The sequence below is a fragment of the Oreochromis niloticus genome, linkage group LG18, assembly GCF_001858045.2.
Source record: "Oreochromis niloticus isolate F11D_XX linkage group LG18, O_niloticus_UMD_NMBU, whole genome shotgun sequence".
NCBI lineage: Eukaryota > Metazoa > Chordata > Actinopteri > Cichliformes > Cichlidae > Oreochromis > Oreochromis niloticus.
The window spans coordinates 1,204,187-1,225,708 of NC_031982.2; the positions used below are offsets into that span (position 1 = coordinate 1,204,187).

Here is a 21,522-nt window from a genome sequence, read left to right on the forward strand (position 1 = left end):
GCAAACAAGCAATAAATCTGCCACTGGTTGGATTTCTAACTAGTTCAAGAACGGACACATTTGTGCTGCTCTCTACAAAACACATCGTTAGTGTGATCATTCAAAGGCACAGCTCACAGAGCTCACACTTATGCGCAGCAGACCTGAGACGTTTTCAGTAAGACTGGCGCTACATACATTTAAACATTTACATTCAATATTTTCATCTTCTGTGAACACAGAAATGTTTAACGCACACAGCAATAATAATATTGATAATAACAATAGTCTTCTTATGAGTTCTTTTATTTGAAGAGAGCATATAAATATAAATCATTGTAGACCGATATAAAAATACATTTTGTCTTACAGTACATTTAAATTAAAACATATATTATCACCTGTGAAACAAAATAAATACATGATTGCCAGCTGCTTGAATTACAAAAATAAAATTATCAACATGATAAAACTATGTACAGCACTGAGGCCAGTATGTAAAACTGTAAAATCAGCTCACATGCTGCTCCTTTTCACATTGACAGACAATACTGTGATACACTTTACAGTCTTCACATTTCCATGGCGCATGGCTTGTGCTGCTGTTCAGGCCACCAGGTTGAAGGGAGGCTCGTTTTCGATGTCTGTGAGGCCCGGTTTACTGTGCAGCTTTCGGGGGTCCTCCGGTGTCCAGACCTTTGAGGTGCGGATGATGTTCTGCTCCCGGAGCTGCTTTTCATCCGACCAAGACAGCGAGTGACCGGCCAGCGGAGGCAGGCCGTAGTCGGGGTCGCTTGGCGACGGGGACCCTGGAGGGGGAAAAGCAAAAAATAATACAATTTTCATACTTCTTTGCTTTCCGTTTTATCGTGGAGGAGATGCATACACTCTACACACCGCAAATACTATTTATGTATTTTTTAATTTTTATTTATTTTAATTTCCGCACCACTTTTTTTTGGCTTTGTTCTGTTTTGCTTTTTTAGCACCATGACGCGATAAATCTGACTCTGACGATTGTCTGATTCAAATTAGATGCGTTCACGAGTCTCTTATTACGCGCATAAAGACAGGCTTGGTTCCATTACGTCCACGGTAAAAACAGAGGCGCACTCACTTGTTCCTCTGTGGCAGATGATTACTTTCTTCGGCTGCGCGTGCATGTCGCTGCTGGAGTTTCTAATAGGAAGGTCAGACTGCACGAGCTCAGCCAGGAAGTTGATGTAGCCGATGGCCAGCCGCAGAGTGTCCACTTTAGAGAGTCTCTTCTCGTAGGGCAGAGTGGGGATGTGGGAGCGTAGGCCCTCGAACGCGTCATTGATGGACTGCATCCTCCGCCGCTCCCTGACGTTGGCCGCCTGCCTCAGCTGCTGCATCTCCATCTCAGACCTCATCCGCCTCCTGCGCTTCAGCAACGGCCCGCCGTGATGGCCCATCCGAGGAGACAGCTCCGGCGTGCTGTCTGCGCAGCCGTAGGAGAAGACGGAGGACGAAGAGGAGAAGGACAGGTTGCCGATGTCGTAGTCTCCATCGTGAGGCGCTCCTCTGCCGTTGCCGTCTTTGCTGTAATAGTCTTGAAAATGACCCGAGAGGAAGTCCACTTCGTCATCCAGAAAGTCATCAGTCTCCAAGTGTCCATCTCGAGAGGACTGGTCGGTGAAAAACTCGTCATCATCGAAATAAGGAGGGGAGGAGAAAGAGTCTAGTCCAGAGAAAGGGTCCAGCACCCCGTCCATGTTTGTCTTCTTCCTGCTGTTACTGCGGAAACAATCACACTCGTCTTTCCTTTGACACTGTGCTCGCGCTCTGCACTAGCTGAACTTTTAGCTGAAGAACAGGCACGCGAGGGTTCTTTATAGCAACATCCATAGTCGCGTGCCGTTTGCCAGGCGGGCCAACCAATCACAGCTCGGTCCGTGAGGCGCACCTCGAGATAGTCCCCAAACCACGCCCCTTGTCCCCGCTGTCCGAGCTGGCTCTGACGTCTCAACTGAGCTCCACCAGCTGGACCGCGCTGAACAGCCCCACGCTGTCACCTGTGAACAACAAAGAAGGCGCCGGAGTTCATACAGTGTAATGAAATCTTTTTGGGGGCACTTGTTCCATGAACACTCGATCCATTTGCTACAACATGTTTCATAAAATGCGAAAATTGGCATCTCAAACCCGTCACAATTAAGCAGTTAAAGAGAGAGGGTTCTTTATTTCTTCATTTGTTTGTTCGTTGTCTAATTAAAAAATCACAATTAGCAAAAAAAAAACAAAAACAAAAAAAGTATTAGAAGATGATGAGCAAAAGTCGGTACAATCCAACATTCATGAGCTGACTGGTTACTGTGCACGCGCTGTGGTAACGCCACCAATGAAGTATTCAAAAAGATGTCTAAATTTTACGTTATTAATATTATTATTATTATTATTATCATTGCCCATCAATCAGTTTTTTTTCCACTAACCTTATCAGGGTCGTGGGGGGTTACCCCGCCTGTCGCCCAGCTATCATAGGGCGAAAGGCGCGGTAACCCCTGTACAGGTGGCCAGTCTGTTGCGAGTCTAACACAGAGAGACAAACAACCTATTGTTGTTGTTGTTGTTGTTGTTGTTATAGTCACAATTTCTTTTTCTTAACAGTCAGTTTCAATTGACTGAATTTCAATTAAAACAGACAGGCAAGCAGTGTATCGCAGGCAAGCACACGACAGCGATAATAATCATAATGATATCCTTTTTCCGTCACACTCCATTTATGGCCTCAGCTGAAAGTCACTTTTAGTATTCCTTTTTGGACGGAGCTACAAGGAGACGGTCACACACGCTTGGCTTGTACTTGGTGAGCTTTTTCAGAAATGGAACTCTGGCAGGTTTCGGTGGTTTTTCTATTCCCGCGCTAACAATGAGGAGAAACCGTGCGCGCGCGAGTGCTGCTGTGTCATTTATCCAGCAGTAAGTGGGCAGCGCTGCCGCGGTAAATACGTGCACCAGCAGAGCGGTCGATGCGCCACTTGTGCCAGCCAGTGCGGGTTTGACTGGGAGGACTGGTTGACAAATAAAAGCACAGTGGTGGGCCCCGGAGCGCGCGCCTCATTGACACACGCGACAAATGAGCGCACCCCGGTGTACCGAAGAAGACTGCCCGCCGGTCTGTAAATGCGCGTCTATTCACGCCATTCACTGCAAGCACTCACTTTGTTCTGCGGACAGAAGGGACCTTCTGCAGGCAGGCTACGTGCGCGCGCACTGCGTGTGTGGACATCGACGGAGAGATGGAAAGCCGCGGCCGTGGGAAGAAGGCCACTTGCGTCCTCATCGCCTTCAATGCAACACGTCGCGTTGTAAATCAGACTGTGTTGCTGTCTGCGTGATGAAGCTGTGGGCCCGACACGTCCGCACGCGCATCCTCTAAATTCGTCCGCAGGACGCGCGCCCTCAGCTTCTGGACTAAACGTGGGCCTGCTGAGCCGAAAGCCGCACAGCTCCTTAACGCGAAGTCTGTTTGTGAAAATGTGTGAACAAACGAAGACCTGCAGCCAGTCATTCCGGCTGTTCTCTAAGCACAACTTCATCTTTCTTCATTTAGCAAATCCACGTGACGAGCGTGGATTGACTGCAGCTAGATATGAAATCGAAACGAAATTTCTACTTTGTCCTTTAAGGATGTTGATGTTTGCTTCGGCTTCTGGAATTTGCTTGTGCCTCACTAGCAAAGAAAAAACAGTCCTCCCTCTCGGACACCCCATGATTACCACTTTGTCAGTAAGACAACAGTGCCTGTGTGTGTGCACTGACATACTACAAAAGCGTGTGTGTGCGTGTGTGTGTGTGTCACCCCTCCCATTGCTGAAAACCAAATGATGAACCGTGCAGGTTTTTAACGCGCCGTGACCGCGCGCTCCACGCAACGTCATTGATAAACGCAGAGTGGCTCTGAACGGGCCGACCTGCGCGAACGCAGCAAGTGTTCAAGTTCCCATGCGGTCCCTCGGTCTGCAGCATGCAGCAGACTGGACGGTGCATTAAAAACCAGCCACACCGATCACGACGTGTACGCGAGGAGTGGTGGGTGTACAAAAAAGAAAAAACAAAAACGCGCACCTGCTTGTGACGTAAACCTAACAGAATCTAAAATAGATACCAAACTCTAATAAATGATTCGCCTCCTTTTCTAGCGTTTACAAATGATTATTATGAGTCAGACTTCTTTATTATTATTTAAACGTCCTTTAAGTCAGCTTAAATTAAAAAACGCATTAAAAACTGATTTTTAGTCTTAAAAATATGAAAAATAAATAAACGGCTAAGTCTCTATTTATTCATCATTATTATTGTTATATTTGTGGAGGGGGGTTGTTGTTGTTTTCTAATTTTATTTTCTAACACTTTTAAGTTTCCAAGAAAGATGTGATTTAGGACATGACAGGAAATCATTCTTTATTAAGACGATTCACTTTCAGCTGGATCCATTTATACGTCACATGATTTCATCCATTTTGTGAGTATGAGCTGTCAGGAAATCATTTCAAAAATTGTTACATTTTAAAAAATGATCTTAAATCTTAAAATAATTTTTAAGAACTTTAAAAAAATGTTAAAATTTTAATTGTAATTTTAATAATTTTTCAAGTTAAATTATATCAGGCCTAATCAAACTCATCCTCTGAGTCTCTTGTCAAACGGTACATGTGTTGCCCTAGTCTTGGTGCCGCAGTGCCAATGAGCAGCATTATGAAGGTGAAAAAGAAATCCAGAAAGTGAGCTGTGGCAGATGAATGTGTGGAGCTAATCCTGCCGCACAATGATTCAGTGCTTAATCCTTGTAATCTCTTCCCACAGGGGATTATCCATCTGGATGACTAAAACAAATTAATGGGATTTACTGAGCAGTAATTTAACAACTTGATCAGTATCTTCAACCATCAGTAACCTTTGCTTTAGTACCCGCTTGAAGGCAACTGCTTTCATCTCTCCCTGGCTTAGTCGATTTGGAAATCTATTTTGGTTGGAGTTATTACCTAATCAAAATCATTTGTTGCAAATATAAAAATCAATAAGCTGTCAGAGTATATTCTTCTGTCTTAATGTAACATTTAGATGTTTTTGAAACATCATTCATGGGACATGGGCGATGTCCTCTGCAACATGTTAGAGGATTTTAATATTTTTAAAGCAGTTAAGCATTTATACAAACTGATATTGACATGAAATTGTTTGGTTAAATATCTGTTTTTAACAGAAGATTAAAGTTTGAGTAAAATATTAACCCATGACTTGGCATTTGATCAAGAAATGCAGAGACCATAATGTGATTTCGCTACGTTCTAATAAACAAAGTTTAAGTGAACATTCTCAGTGCACCACTTTTCAAACAATACAACAATTTACAACATTTGTTTTCTATTATTGAAGGTTTTTACTGCGAGAATTTGGACTCATAACCTTTTAAAACAATGAGAAATGGACTGCTTCTTAAAAACATCTCATTGACACAAGCACCTGTAATATACATCTAAGTGCTTTTTTTATTTACTCAATGTGAGATCATCAAACAAAGTTTAGCATTAGTCAAAGATAAGCCAAGTATATACAATGCACTTTATAAATGATTTTATTTTTAAGAGGTAATAAGAGGTAAACAATAGTTATCCAAACATCTGATTATGGCAATGACTTTTTCACACACGAAGACAAAAGTGTGACAAATATGTGAAAAAAAAGAAAAGAGAAAATATTGTAAGGAAGAGGGCAAATATTTTTTCAGCACTGAGCACTGCAAGTGACGTGGATCTAGAAGAACCTTTGCGTCAAGGGTTTGTTGTTCATTTATCTTTGAAAATAAATTCAGTTTCAGTTTAGATGTACTTATTTGTTTATGCAGTCTCCTTATCACACAGGTGACATCAGCAAGAAACCTGTAGCCATTACAAAGTATGAGAAATAAATTAATGCAGAGACTAACTTAATTAAATGATAGGACAACCAGTCAAAGGAATTATTCTCATACTGGACTAATCTACAGCCTGTTCTGTATCACAGAACAATCAATATTTACTTTAAATAAATGGATTTCATCATAAAATTCCACAAACCACAACAGAAAAAAAGCACAAAAAAAGCACGCACAGACTCCGCATGTCTGCTCGCTGTAAGATTCAAGGATTCAAGTGTTGCTTGTGAGTTGTTATTTCTTCACTGCAATACTCTCCTGCTAGAAACTAAACAAATTGTTACTCACAACTTTGTCAATAGGATAAAGGAAAGTCTTTCAAGAAAAGTTAAGTATCTGTAGCTTAAGCTAACCAGTAAATCGGTACAAATTCCAGTTTAAGTCTCTTAAAAATGTGGGCGCTCTCTGTGCCTTACATGTGCACTGTTCAGATAAGACAAACTTGTGACTCAGAAACAACTATGTTTATTAAGAAGAGATTTTTAATGACAATAGAAAAATAAAGGGGCAGCACAGTGCACCCTGCCTCTTGCCCTAAGAAAGAAGAAAGAAGATTTCATCATGCTCGATGAGATACTGTATTAATTGGCATTTATGGCTAAATCAGTTTTAAGTCATTTGACCAAACAACATCTTTCAGAGAGGACAGTGAAAAAGAAGTGTTATGTGAAGCAGCACCATTCTTACACATCTGCAAACCAAACACATATTACAGTCTATGATACATCCTTATTACCACCATTCTGTGTCTCTCCTTCCATCCCACAGACTCAAGCATACATATATGTACACAGTGATAAAAGCAGGTCACAGGGTATCAGCATGTGAGGAGGCCTGAGAGTCTCGCCACATGTAATCAGAATGGAAGTAGTGCATGGACAGACAACTCTAAAATAATAAAAACCCAACGATCAGATGATCCCCAGAGAGCAGCACTTGGCAAGAGTGGGAAGGAAAATCTCGTTTTTAACAGGAAGAAACCTCCAATATAACCATTCCCAGGGAGAGAGCCATCTGCTGCTACTGGTTGGGGGTGAGGGGAATGAGCAGACAAAGAGACAAAGGAGAGGAGAAAGGACAAAACATAAACAATGGGAGAAATTGAATGACATGCATTAGTGGTGTATAAACACATAGGAAAGTCTATTTCCAGGCCAAATGGGGACCTGATGAGGTATTGCAGAGCTTTTTCATCTCCAGTTTATGAGCTTTAAGGCATATGTATATGAGTTACACCAACAAGTCAAGCATCTCTGGTTTGATGTTTTCTATTTGGATGTCACACTATTAACAAGACTTCAATGCGTCTGAAGTCACGGTTAAAGCGCCAGTAAAAGTTTGCAAACCCTAGAAATCTTTAAAGTCATTTTCCCCATTCAATGGCTACAGCCATTACACCACTGCCTTTATCTTGGCAGGATCTGCTCACAACTCACCTTTATCCATGATCTATCCGAGGAAAGAGACTGAACATAGAACTCATTTCTTGCCTCTTATATAAAGGTGATTATTCAGGAGACGCTGCAAGACTTGGGGGAAGTGGACCTCATGCTCTAAAACAGACTTAAAGAACAGGATATCATCAAGGTACCGAAACACAAAATGATTAATTAAATCCCTGAGAATGTTGAACACAAGGGCCTGAAACACAGTTGGGGCATTAGAAAGACCAAATGACATGCCCACATACTCGAAATGACCAAGATGACTGAGGTGTTGAAAGCAGTCCTCCATTCGCCCCCTTCCATATACCTACTAAATGGTAAACATTACGCACGGTAAACAAAAGGGGACGTGGCAGGGCAGATTATCCCCGCTGCGAGTGAATTCATAAAGTACTTCTCCATCAAGCCCCTTGCAGGCGTCAACAAGCTGTACAGACGGCTCATGGGTAATAGAGCCCCAAGGCAGAAAGTCAATGCCATAGTCATAAAGACTGTGTGGCTGAAGGGAGAGGGCTAAATCCTTGAATACTTCCGCAAGGTCAGGGACACAGGTTAGATTAGGCAGCTCAGCAGGGGAGGACTGAGTTATAGCCAATTCTTGTGGCCATAAACTCCAAACAGATATCCTGCCCTTCAACAAGTCTATGTTGGGATTGTGTGTATTTAACCAAAGGAACCCAAGGACCAGGGGAGTGTTAGGTGCATCAAACAAAAACAGATTATTTTTTCCTGGGAACCTGGTGCCACTCAAGGTAGAAACTTGCAGGGATCCTGACAGGGGGATTAGAGAAATGCTGAGCTCCTTAACCAATGATCGATCATGTTTTGTTCTCCTCCGGAGTCAATAGGTTCTTGACCAGAGTGAGTGTGAGCGCTTACAGTGAGTTTAGCTGAACACATAAGTCGTGGTAGGAAAATATTACTTATCTTGCCTACCAATATTCCTACAGTTACTGGCAGGCAAAAGATCACGCCTGCCAGGGACAGGAGTAAACAAAATGTCCTTCTTACCACAGGATAGACACTCATCAGCAACCATCCGCCTCCTCCTCGCAGAAGGTGAGCGGTGAGCCTGACCAAGCTGCATTGGTTGTTCTTCGCAGTCCTAAGGCTCATTTCTTCTGGGACTAGAGGAGGTGGACAGACAGCCATAGCATTTAAAGAAGGAAGAGTAGGCAGATTACTTACGATACTTTATGTGACTGATTTTAACATACATTTTATTTCAGCTAGTTGATGAAAAATGGAGCTGTGGAGAGAAATTTGACAGTGTAAGAGTCAGTTTGAAGCTCAGGTAGGACTGGCTGTACCACAGGCAACAATCGAAAGGTGACCTCCACATTTGGAACAATTTGTCTGAGTGGATACCAGTCAGTGTTTTGAATTACATCTCCAGCTTTGTTTGATTCAATCGTAACTCAAATGTATCTTTATTGTTTGGGCTTTAATTTTTGGCTTTATGTTTGACTTTATCCTTTTAATATTCTTGCTTGTAAAACCTACATAAACGTTATTATGATTGGGATTATTATTATGTGAGTATTATTAGATCCCTTTTCTTAAAGCTTTTTAACTGTGATTAAAGGTGCCATTTCCACTGCTGCAGATACCTTCCTAGAACAGTACATACCTCCTTTACGGTCACTTAGATTAAACGACTTATCGTGATGCAAAGTAAAACTTATTTTGGAACTTAACTGAATAGCATGATACAAATTTGGGGTGGCCCTATTTGCTTTGCTTGACAAAATGACTAAACATGACATTGCTTTTGTAATGAAAGTTCAAGTCTATGTTTAAGTATACACTGTCTCGCTTCCAGACAGTATCAAGCAGTCATTTGATTCTGAGGCCACCTCTTTAATCATTCAACAAGTGCATGGCAACTTCATTGTTATCCAAAAAAGTCCTTCAGGGTGGGGTCGCATGGGGGGGGGGGGGGACTCATCTACTGTAGCTCTAATTGATTTGGGCATTAATCTGATGTTAGAGGCAGACTAATATGTCAGGAGACTGTAGAGAGAGTACAACTCTGCCTGGAGGCTGTTGATGGCTGCAAGAAGGATTGGAGGAGATTAAAAAAGATTTCTGAGTGTTATTCAGAAACAACTGGGCTGAATGGTTTGTCTGTTTGTCTGTCAAAGCAGCCGTCCAGGCTCAGTCCTACTTCTAAATGCACATTAAAGATATGTTAATGGCATTTATTTTAGAAAATTGCTGGATTCCAGGGTAATTTCCCTGGAACACCACATGTTTGAAAACATTAAATCAATGCTTTAAATGCAGTGAAATGCAAACAATGCATATCTGATTAACTTGATATAACTAATTGTTACAACACATGGATGTCATATTCTTTAATATCTAAACAAATAGATACATTTCGATATCTGCAACATTTAGTGCAGCCTGCACTTTATACAAATACAGAGCTCAACATATTTGTATTCTGTCATTTCTCTAACCCATGTACTCCCAATGGACACGAGATGTAGTGTTTGCTGTGTTGTGCTAATCCCTCTGGAGGACAGTCAAGGTAACGCTGCAGCAGAGCAGAGTTATTTAACACTCAGTGGACTACTGCCATCATGTGGTTACTGGGGAAAACGCAATTCCAGGAGGCAGGATGCATTTTCACTCCCTTGTCTCACCAAATATGTAGTGATGCCCAACAGTCAGTGTTGGGAAGGTTACTTTTAAAATGTATTCCATTACAGAATACTGAATACATGCCCCAAAATGTATTCTGTAACGTATTCCGTATTCTGAATACTTTGGATTACTTAATATATTATCATGCTGTTTACATCTACGTGAATGTACTATTGCTGTGATTTATTACTGTTACTGAAGGTCCGCGGCTCCGAACCGTAGTAAAGGGACCTCTGGCTAATACGGTGGGTTCCGTGTCGGGCTGGTAGCCGAAAACTAGCTTTACTTTGTTGTCTGGGTCAACTTTGCTTGCCAGAGACAGAGAGAGGCGTTGAAAGGCTGCTCCAACGGAACTTATTTTTTCCGGAGGAAAACACGAACACAGTGTACAGTTGAGTCTTAATAGCTTACTTACAGCTGGGCTCGTCAGGCACTCTTCTTGGCTGCAGTGGTTATTATTATATTTACATGCTTCCAGCTCCTGTTTTTGCTCCGTGACAGCTCGGACTTTTCCTTTCTCTCCCTCCCTCGCTCACAGACACATAACGTGTATGTCAGTCCATTCTCCCTGCAGCACGGACTACACTGCCCATGAGGCTACATTCTTTAGGGCCATGCCTGTAGCATTCTGCCTTTTAGCTTAGCACAACAACAACAACAACAACAAAGCGCTCTCTCACCCAGGAAACACGCAGAGAGAGAGCGTCACCCTGTAACCATGGCAACCGTAACGCTGCCGCCTGGTACAACAGAACACAGCTGTCAAACAAACCCAAACAGTCCTGACCCGCGACAATATGAAACAGGAAAGTACCGCCGTGTAATCCATTTATTTCAACAAAGTAACTGTATTCTGAATACCCCCTTTTAAAACGGTAACTGTAACGGAATACAGTTACTCATATTTTGTATTCTAAATACGTAACGGCGGTACATGTATTCCGTTACTCCCCAACACTGCCCAACAGTGTGTAGCAATAACCTCTCCCATGTTCATGTAAATCTGCAACCAGAAAGTCAGATTATTTTTGAAACATCCATAAATGCAGGAAGTAGTTTAAAAAAAAATGGTCAGGATTATTAACCTGCTACAAATGGTAAGACTTTTTTTTCCCAATAGAAACCTGCAGCCAGTGTTCATTTGTTAGAAATATGGCTCTCCTTAGAATCTCAGGGCACCTGGGTGTACATGCCACACGGAAGACTGACCAGCACTGTGACAGTGGTACAGCAACAGGAACTAAGTCAAGTCAGATTATTTTTTTTGAACACAGAAGGACTTCTCAATTTAGACATTAATATCAAAACACAAACAGGTAAATCAAAAATGAGCATGCCAGGAGAAAATGGACAGATGAAGCTGAATATGCATCACAGATGAATATTAATCCAATACATAACATCTCTGGTTTCAAATTACTCCTGAACAAAAAAGCGTTGAACAACCAAAACTGGTTCACAGGTATATCCTGAACGTTCTTATGTATACCAGGCATTAGGACATGTTGCCTAGCAACTTCCTACTAACACCTAAAATGAGCTATTTGTACTTTGCACTTATGGTTGAATAACTTATAGTTTTGTATCATTTTCATTGATGGTGTACAAACCCTTGCTTCCAGGTCCAAGCTCTTACTGCATTCATTGAAGTTGGTGTCAGTTTAATGTGTTGTAATGTGTGGTCTGTGGTACGAGCACCCCAATACACACTCAAAAAAAGGAAATTAGGTGGTTGTTACATTTACAAAAGTCTCACTTGTTATTTGAACAAAACAATTTCATGTTTCTATGGTGAACATAATGAACTCATGTAGGATCTGCATGAAATTCAACAACTTAATTTGTTCTTTTTAAGATGACATGATACAATCTAGTAAGAGTGGTTTGTTGCCTGGACAAAATTCACACGATCACATGAGATTTCAAACCACAGGAAAATCACTGGAGTTCTAAGAGGCAGACAACCACACAAACACCATGTGTCTGCTACTGCTATTAATTGTGGTTTAACATCTCAAGGACAACATGTAAAGAAAATTCTGCATCAAGCCTTGAAATCATAGCTTTCCTATTTTTGTTCAGGCTGAATTGACAACTTGGTGGCGTGGCGGTTTGCACTATTACCTCACACTAAGAAGGTTCTGGGTTCAAATCCACAATGCAGCTAGTCTACAGTAGGTTCTCTCTGGGTATTCTGGTTTCCCACTCTAAAAAGTAATTCATCAGGCCTTCTACCACCACTTGATTAAATCCATGGCTGCAAGATAAAAATTCTAATTTATTGATTAAGATAGACCTTCCAAGTTGCAAATTTAATTTTTTTGGGTTGTGTTGAATTAATAATGTTGATAATTACATTAAATTAATTTTGTATGCAATCTGAAATTAAATCCCAATGTTAGTGGGTTCAAAAAAAAATTCAAGTTATAATTACTTAAAGAAATTGAATAGATTACTTATTTTTTCTCCACTGTAACTTCTGATTTCAAGTTCCCTTTCCTCTACCCACTTAACTTGCCTGGGCAAATTCACATATTAAGATGGTGCGTTGCATGGTGGACTTGCAAGCTTATGTAAAAGACATTTCAAGGTAAGTAACATTTCATTTACAAATAGCAGTTGTACCAAAGCAAAGCATTTGTGCTTGTCACTTGTAGTGGATTTGTGTACGATGTTACGCTCATACAGTTCAGGAAATATTTTACAGTACCACGTGTAGCTAATGCTAGCCATTCTAAACTTTAGCACAGGAGTGGATAAGACTTATAAAGTTTCATTTGACAAAAGTTTTCAGCTAGAGAGTGCTGCTGTGGCTAGGAAAAGCATGGTTAAAGTTTTGCTACACAATGCAATCTAATTTCGATCACAGGCTGATTTTGTTTTTCTTTTGACCACAATTAGAAGCCTTTAAGCTCTGAATAGTTTTGTCAGAGGGATAACCATAGAGGCTTCTTTTTTCTGTCTGGCTCACCTATTTTATGTCTTCATAAAACTTGCATGACCTATAGATAATATTACATTGTAAGTGATTTTGGTTACTATTGTGATACAGCTTAAAGTAAGTATTGTTCTTGATCTTAAGAGCTGTAGCTATCTTTATTTCTTTTTTTAAACACATCAGGTTGTGTGAAATATTGTTAATGTGATTCCGACAGCATCATTCTGGCATAGGCTACGTGAATCTACTTAACATTAAGACTTTATGTAAGCAGTTAGTATATAGATAGTGTGATAATCTAGGGTCATTAGTGCTTTGTTAAGTTGGGACACATTTTTTACAAAATGGGCTGGGAGTGAACAATGTAAACTTGAAACCTCTACAAATACAGGGTTGCTGAAACATTACAGATTACACCATGGTTATGGTGGGGAATGTCTCCCTTGTCTTCACCAAGATTGTTTTTGTTCCCTCAAAACTTGGGGTAGCCTTAGATCACATCTATCCTCTTTAACTAATGTATTAGAGCATTCATTAATGCATGTGATGGCTGCACTTACAGCCACACAGTGGTAATACCCACCATGTTAGTGTAGAGGCTTATAAGTAACACTGCATTCACATTTGTCTTTCTTTAAGTATAGGAATTAATTTACAGGACAATAAATAACTGGTTTTGGTTTAGAATTAATTCACATATCCACATAACACTGCATTCTAAAATAAGTGCGCACATTTTAGTTTACACTGTTATGTATGATTAATCTTTTGTTTTCTGAGTTACCTTAGTGGCAGCTGTTCCAGTCCCTTGATTAAGGTGCCAAGAGGTGGAAAAGGGGCGGAGCGAGCTTTAAAGGAAGACTGCAAATTGGTTCATGCCATAACTCGGGACCATGGGGGGGAATTGGAGTTCATTATGTTTGGTTTAGTTAGGTTTTGTGTGTTTTACCCCTTCTCGTGTTTTTTGTGGGCTGATCAGCCACTATTTAAGTTTCCCCTTTGTCTCGTTAGTTAGGTCAGTTTGTTTGAGTTATCAGTGGTGTTGTCAACTTTGAGTAGAGCGCTGTTATTTTGACCTCTTTTATGGACTCAAGATTTTGATTCTTTTTGCATGATTTAACCAATTATGTTTTGGGGTTAAATAAAAAATCATTTTTTTGGACTTTAACCTGTGCCTAAGTTTCCTTCACTGCTCGGTCCATCACAATGCAATATAGCTAATAGTCTGTAAGATTTAATTACTCTGTTTGTGTGGTCTACAGATAAAGGAGGAGTTCAAGAAAATAACCACTGTAAGCCCTGAATCTACCTTTATGGCTACATTTGACCATTGCACCCCAAAACTGATGGGTGTTGTTTTATCAAGGGGAGGAGCTAAAGGAGTGAGAATCAGGCAGATGAAGGACATTCTTCTTGAGGTATGTTAACTATTTAGACTTTAGGTAGCTTTGAAATGCACTTTGTTGGCTGTCACCCATGTAGTTTATACTCATACTTTATCTTTTTTTTCTTAAATAGCACAATACAACTGAAATACTCAGAGAAGTAGCCATCCGCTGCCTTATCACATACCTTGGAGAGAAGGAAGGGGGGGGGTGGGGGTTATTTTCACTTTTTAAATATAAAGTGTTGAAATGCCTACAGTTAAAAAATAAAGTTTTTTTCTAAGAAAAAACGTTGAATGAATTCATTTCTTAAAAGCTATTACAATAACAAAAATAAGGGAAAGCTAAAATCATGATAATAATGAAGAAAATCAGCAACTCAATATTTTAAATTATTAACTTAAATAATTGTTTTTGTAATTGCTGTAATTAATTACATAACACTTAAAAATCATTTTAAATACTTTGGAAAAAGTAATTGGAGGAACATAATTTTTATGAGTAAACAACTTAAAAACATGTTTTAAGCCACCAATTATTAAGTACCAGTCTTTTTTTTCAGTGCAGGAAATTGGGAACGCTCCCTGTTTAAAAAAAATCTATTGAACCTACTCTGAGCTAATGTTGACTTTGTTCTGATCTTTGTGAGGCAAAAGATTGAGCACAACCTGATCTGAAGATGACTTAAATGCTTCACTTCATTACATTTTCTTGTTTTTTATGTTGTACTTTGTTATGACTTATTCATTCCATCACATTTGAAGGTACTTCACTTTGTGCATCATTCAGTTTATGCATTGTCACCTAGATTTAGCAATAGGTCAAGTGTCACATGAACAAAGGCCAGATTCTCAGTGAGATAATCATTAATATATTTTCTTTTTCCTTATATTGATTAAACTCCACCTGATTATATTTAAGAAATTAAGCATGACCAACTTTCAGCAAAATCACATGTTAATTATAATTCGGTGTCTAACAAGTACAAAACACAGTTTCTCTCATTCAGAATCATGTACAATGATGGGTTGGTGACACATATCTTATGTTTCCACCTCTCTTAACAAATGCTTTGGATCTTGTTTCATTTATTATAACAAAGCCTTAAAAGTAAACAGTGGTCATTGTCAGCCTCTCTAGCTTTTTGTTGACACATCTGCAGCCCATCTTTAAGTTCAGTTTTTTCAAACCTTATGATATAACTACAGCTCACGGGCTCATGGTTTGCAAGACAAATACATGAATGGTTCAGGTAAGACTCACTATCAGGCTAGCAACGACTTCAGTGGGTACATGAAGCTGAGGATCAGGACTTTTTCATACAAGCCATGCAGAAGCATATTAATGACTAACCTTGTGTTGTAGATGGATCATTGTAGGTATTCTCTTAATGTGTTTATAATCCCCTAACCATAGCTCTGTAGCTACTAATTACACCATTACAAATCAGCTAGCCCAAATACAATAAGGCACAGACGTTTCCTGTGCCTCTCCTTTTAAATCATGTATGTGGAATTTTTTCCTTCCCACTGTTGTCAGGCGGTCTGGTTGTTGGGGTTTTCTCTGTTTTACTCTGTGTTATTTTAAGGTCTTTACCTCACAATATAAAGCACTTTGAAGCTGTTTTTGTGATATTGTGCTATATACAACTAAACTGAACTGTTTTTGAACTGAAGGGAAGTTGAACTGGAGATTTTTGAGGGTTAGTAAGTTCTGGATATGCTTTCTTGATGGAGTTCTTTGTTTTCTTGTACTCATTTCTTGGAATTAAAACCTTTTGAATCTTCAGATTCAGAGCATTCATGACTGTCATAGTAACTTCTGTCATTTATGCAAAATACCTGCAAAACCTGTTGAATTCAAATTCAAATTCAAATTTTATTTGTCACATACACAATCATATGCATGCAGTGAAATGCTTGTTGCTGTGCAATGCCCGACCATAAAAAAACTAAAAATAGACATAAAAGTAATCATAAAACTAAAATAGCAAGAAATTTTAATAATAATTTGCAGATTAAAACTGTAAACATTTGCAGTAAAATTGGAGGTAAAAAAAAATTATAAATTAAAAAACAAAAATAGAATGTGCAAATAAACAAATTTAAGAAATTATAAAAGTGTGCAAGTAAACAGTGTGCAAGTTGATAGTGTGCAAATAAACGGTGTGCAGTGTAACAGTTTGCAGTGGAATAAACAGTTGCTGATGTATAGTAATGAGAGAGAGAGACTCCAGTCCTACACCTGGTCCTACACCAACCTACTATAAGATTGTGTTGTACATTGTTATATATAGTGTACTTTTTAATTTTTATTACTAAAAAACACTAAGGAGTCACAAGCAAAAGTAGAACACACCATGGCACATGTTTAAACAGACAAACAAAATGATTTATTATTAAAATAGACATAACATTATTTTTTCACCCCCCCGAAATACATGTTCAAAGCACCACCAGCCTGTCAAGCTGTCAATTCAGCTCTGTGGAGTGGGCAGTCATCATGAAGCAGTTCATTGTAAGGTGTAGATTCAAGCTGCTCTTTATATTTTTGGCCACCAGATGTGCCCATAGACGACTGTGTTAAAAAGCGTAACTACAAAAACTCAAAATCTTACCAAGTATATTTGTCTTATTTCTAGTCAAAATTATCTCATTACACTTAAAATAAGACACAATCAGCTACAGAGCAACATTTGAGAAAGATATAGGAACTTGTTTCAAGACAGTGAATCTTGAAACTAGAGAGAAACTAGAGAATTTTCACTTGTTCCATTGGCAGATTTTTTTTCACTTAATACAAGAGATTTTGGCTTGAAATGAGTGAAAAGAAAATCCGTTCTAGCAAGATTACTGACGGAGACCAGAAAAGGAGCATGTTGCTCCTATACCGGCTTCTGTTCATTGGCTCCCTGTTAAATCCAGAATCCTATTTTCCACCCCCATGAAAATCACTCGAATCAGCAGAGTTCAAACATCATTTTACTAGCTGGGCCAACGTCCTCGTTTTAGGTTTGACAGCGTTTTAGTAGTTAAAGGTGAAAGGTTGGACATGAATTGATTTGGGGAAGGCTTCGAAGGGGACTGACGACGGCTCCCGGGCCTGGCAGATCCCCATGTACTAAATAGTAGTGAAGAAGTTAAAGAATTGAGAACATGGAGGGAGGGAGGGAGGATGGGGCACGTAAACGAGAATGAACAGCTTGCAGAACTGGGGGAACCTATATAGATGACAACCGGAAGGAGCGTGTTTGGAGGCGTGGTCCCGCTCCTGAAATTCCGATACATAATCTCCAATTCACTAGCTGAGCCCAAGTCCTCTTTTTAAGTTTGACAGCATTTTAGGAGGTAAAGGTGAATGCTTGGACATGAATTGAGGTGCGGTTTGGGGAAGGCCTCGAAGGGGACTGGCGATGACTGCCGGGCCTGGCAGATCCCCAAAGAAGGCATCCCCTAGAAGCAGTAATAACTGCGATACAAAGGTCGAAGACGTCAGCGGAATAATTTGATTTTTGATTCGACTTACTTATACAGCACCGAGCCACAGTGACAGATGCCTCGAGACCTTGCAATGAAGTCTAGAGGAAAACCCAACAATCGTATGACCCCCTATGAGGGGCAAGCGTCGCCAAGCGCTTTAGCGACAGTGGGAAGGAAAAACTCCCAGTTAACAGGAAGAAACCTCCGGCACAACCAAGCTCAGGGAGGGGCGGGGCCATCTGCCGTGACTGGTTGGGGTGAGAGAAGGAGAACAGGACAAAGACGAGCGCAGGGAGAGTGCAGGGAGAGCGAACGTCGCTCAGTGGTGTGGAGTGGATGAGCTCGGACAATTAGGAAGGAATGGCGGGAGAAGAGATCAAGGAAATTGCAAACAACAGAAATCTTAATAGATGAATGAGGGGAACCCTCATTAGCGATCGGGTAGGCTCGACTTTGAGCTGAAGCTCTGACAGAGAAGAATGCTGGATTTGAGTTTGAGGTAGGGCTTGGCGGCTCGAAAAGCTTGTCTTTGAGTAGAAGATGGAGAGGGGGTGCTTAGCTGGTTAATTACTTCAGATAAGGTACTGATAACGACCGAGCTGATTTCTGAATGAACAGAAGTGACAGCAGCAGCTTGGGAAAAGTTGATGAATTGAAAGACTGATTAGAGGAAAATAATCTCTACAATAATAACCCCCAAAATTGTCTGAGAGCACTGGACTTCGTGGGAGATGATAAGCCATTTAGATGCAGTCAGAACCTTGAATCAACTTATAGAGCAGTCTCGAATGATTGTGTCGAGAGTGGATGCCTGATGATGCTAGTGAAAGCACGTGAGAACTGAAGGGACGCCATGAAGAATTATGCGCATGGCGCAGTTTGGATGTCTTAAAAGGAGTGATAGAGGACAGAACCTGGCAGCCCAGTGCCACGAAGGTGTGCCGGTGCTTTGCGAAGGCAGGAAAGATGGCAGCGAAACTGGCATCTCGATGCCGGAACGGTTTGCTGCTACATCTTGAGGAAGACTGGACGAAACGGAGAAACTGGCATCCTGGAGAGAGGATTTTTTTTGTGTGTGTGTGCAAGTGATTGATGGCAGAAGCTGCCAATCCGGTACCGGAAGGCTGAGCTGCTTAGGGAACGGAACCTGGCATCTCGGGGCAAAGAGCTTTTCTGCATGGCAAATGGGGAATAGAGACACGGAACCTGCCGTTTTGGTGCCGAAAGGAACATCTGCTGCTTAGCATGTGAGGGCTAGATGCAGAGAAGCTGGCATCCCAGCGGTAGAAGGATTCACTGCTGCGTTGCTGTGATAAATGCAGAGAAACTGGCAACTCAATATAGAAGAAGCAACTCAAAGAAGAACCAGGCATCTCGGTACCAAGCTTGATATTGCATTCGTAAAGGAGGGAAAGAGGAAGAGAAGCTGGCATCCCGGTGCCAACGCTTGCTACTGCATTTGCATAGGGGCATAGAGGAAGAGAACCTGGCATCGTGGTGCCGAAAGCATGCTGCTGCATTTGCGAATGAGGGATAAAGAGAGAACCTGGCATCTCGGTGCCAGAGGAGTTTACTACTGCTTTGCAATAACGGATGCAGAGAAACTGGCAACGTGGTGGAAGAAGTTTGCTTACGAATGATGGATATAGAAGGAGGTAGAAGGATTCTCTGCTGCTTTAGCCATGATGGATGGACAGGAACTAGCAACTCAAGGGTAAGAAGCTTGTCACTGCGATTTGCACATGGCAGATATAGCAAGAACCTGACACCACTGTGCTAGAAGAGTTTGCCGCTGCTTGCAGTGATAGATGCAGAGAAACTGGCAGTTCAGTAGTAGGGAAGCTAGATGCTGAATGCAAATGGGGGATGAAGGAAAACCTGGCAACCCGGTGGCTTTTTATTTATTTATTTATTTTGTCTATGCAGAGAACTTCCAACCCGATGGTAGAAAAACTGCTGCTGCTGCTTTTGCGAATGGGGTATAAAGGAACCTGGCAACCCGGTGCCGACGTATGCTGCAGAGTTTAGCCGAGGAGGGAAGAGGCAGGGAACCTGGCAACTCGGTGCCGAAGCATGCTGCATGCTACGGAGGGATGGAGTACTGGCAACTCCGTGCCCTTTATTTTTTTTCTTTTTTTCTTAACTATGCTGAGAAACTGGCAACCCGAGGTTTGCTGCAGAATTTGCGAAGGGGGGGATGAGTGGCTGAGCGCCTGGCCACCCGGTGCCGACGTTTGCTGCGGAGTTTAGCAGAGGAGGGATGAGTGGCCGAGAACCTGGCAACTCGGTGCTGACGTTTGCCGCAGAGTTTAGCAGATAAGAGGTTGGGAACCTGGCAACTCGGTGCCGAAGCATACTGCATATTGCCACCGAGGGATGAAGAACTGGCGACCAGAGATGGGCAGTAACGCGTTACTTGTAACGTGTTACTGTAATCCGATTACTTTTTCAAGTAACGAGTAATGCAAGGGATTACCATTGCAAAAACGGTAATTAGATTACCGTTACTTTCCCGTAGGAACGCTGCGTTACTGCGTTACTAAAACCGTGAGTTTGTTGTGAGAATGTCTCATGATAGTGACGTAAGCGAGTACGACCTTCGTGACAACAGCTGTCTGCAGATCAACAATGGATAATATATCAAGTACGGGAGAGAGTATGAGCGTGCAGCGTTTAAAGCGTGGAAGTACTGACCTTATTTTGATTTTGATTCCATAAAAAGTGACAAAAACATTAGCGTCCGTTGTGCGTGGGAAGAAAACTTCTTTTTACAGCGAAAAAAGACCCCCTTAACTTCCAAGCAAGCGCCGAGTGCGCTACGACTGTAATGGGAAATTCACAGAGAAACTCGTGGATTCTTCCACTGACCGCTGCGGCACACCTGCACCAGGGTAAACCTCCGCCTACCCCAGTCCTGCTTTACAGGTGAAAATAGAGCAACTAGCCTTTGACTTTATTTATTTTCTGCTGTGTTTTACTTGCATCTATTTGAAAGAGTGAGTGTAAACACAAAAAAATATTTTATTTTATGTGCTGGAATGTGCAGAAAATAGGTTTAAATGTTAAACAAATTTCTTCCAGTCAGAGAATGTTGCATATAATTTAATTTTTGCTTGATGTATAAAGTTAAAAGATTAAAACTAATAAAACCAAGTTTTAAAAAGAGACTTTTCCATTTGATTACATTTTGTATGATGGATTATGCAGAAAAAGTAGAATTGGGCTGAAAGATCTATCGCTTTATCACCTATTCAGGCTGTAAATTGTGTTTTTAAAAAGTAACTAAGTAACTAAGTAATTAATTACTTTTGAAAATAAGTAATCAGTAAAGTAACGGGATTACTTTTTGGGGGAAGTAATCAGTAATTAGTTACTGATTACTTTTTTCAAGTAACTTGACCAACACTGCTGGCGACTCGGTGCCTTTTTTTTTGTGTGTGTCGTCTTTGCTGAGAAACTGGCAGTATGGTGGTAGGAAGCTTGCTGCTACGTTTGTGAATGGTGGATAGGGAAGAAGCGGGCATCCCATTGCCAACTTGCTTGAGCATTTAGCGAAAGGAGAGATGGAAACATCACGACGACGGAGAACAGTAGAGAGTATGGAGCTAGCGACAGGTTTCCAGCTTGCATTAAATAGTGTTAGTAGGAAGGAGCATGGAGCTGAGCTTCCCCCTGCTACCTGGCGCTGGTGGGTGGGTGGGTG

The 21,522-nt window shown here is 41.0% G+C and overlaps 1 protein-coding gene across 1 annotated transcript; it reads right to left on the reverse strand.

The window, feature by feature from the left end:
- Positions 1-267: 267 nt before the first annotated feature.
- On the reverse strand, positions 268-13,773 carry ptf1a (pancreas associated transcription factor 1a). The gene is made up of 4 exons (XM_003459499.5): positions 13,740-13,773; positions 8,377-8,492; positions 1,097-2,015; positions 268-788 (listed from the first exon to the last, which is right to left on the reverse strand). Exons 3-4 carry the CDS (start codon positions 1,713-1,715, stop codon positions 586-588), a joined length of 822 nt encoding a protein of 273 aa, XP_003459547.1. The 5' UTR covers positions 1,716-2,015; positions 8,377-8,492; positions 13,740-13,773; the 3' UTR covers positions 268-585.
- Between the last annotated feature and the right edge of the window lie 7,749 nt (positions 13,774-21,522).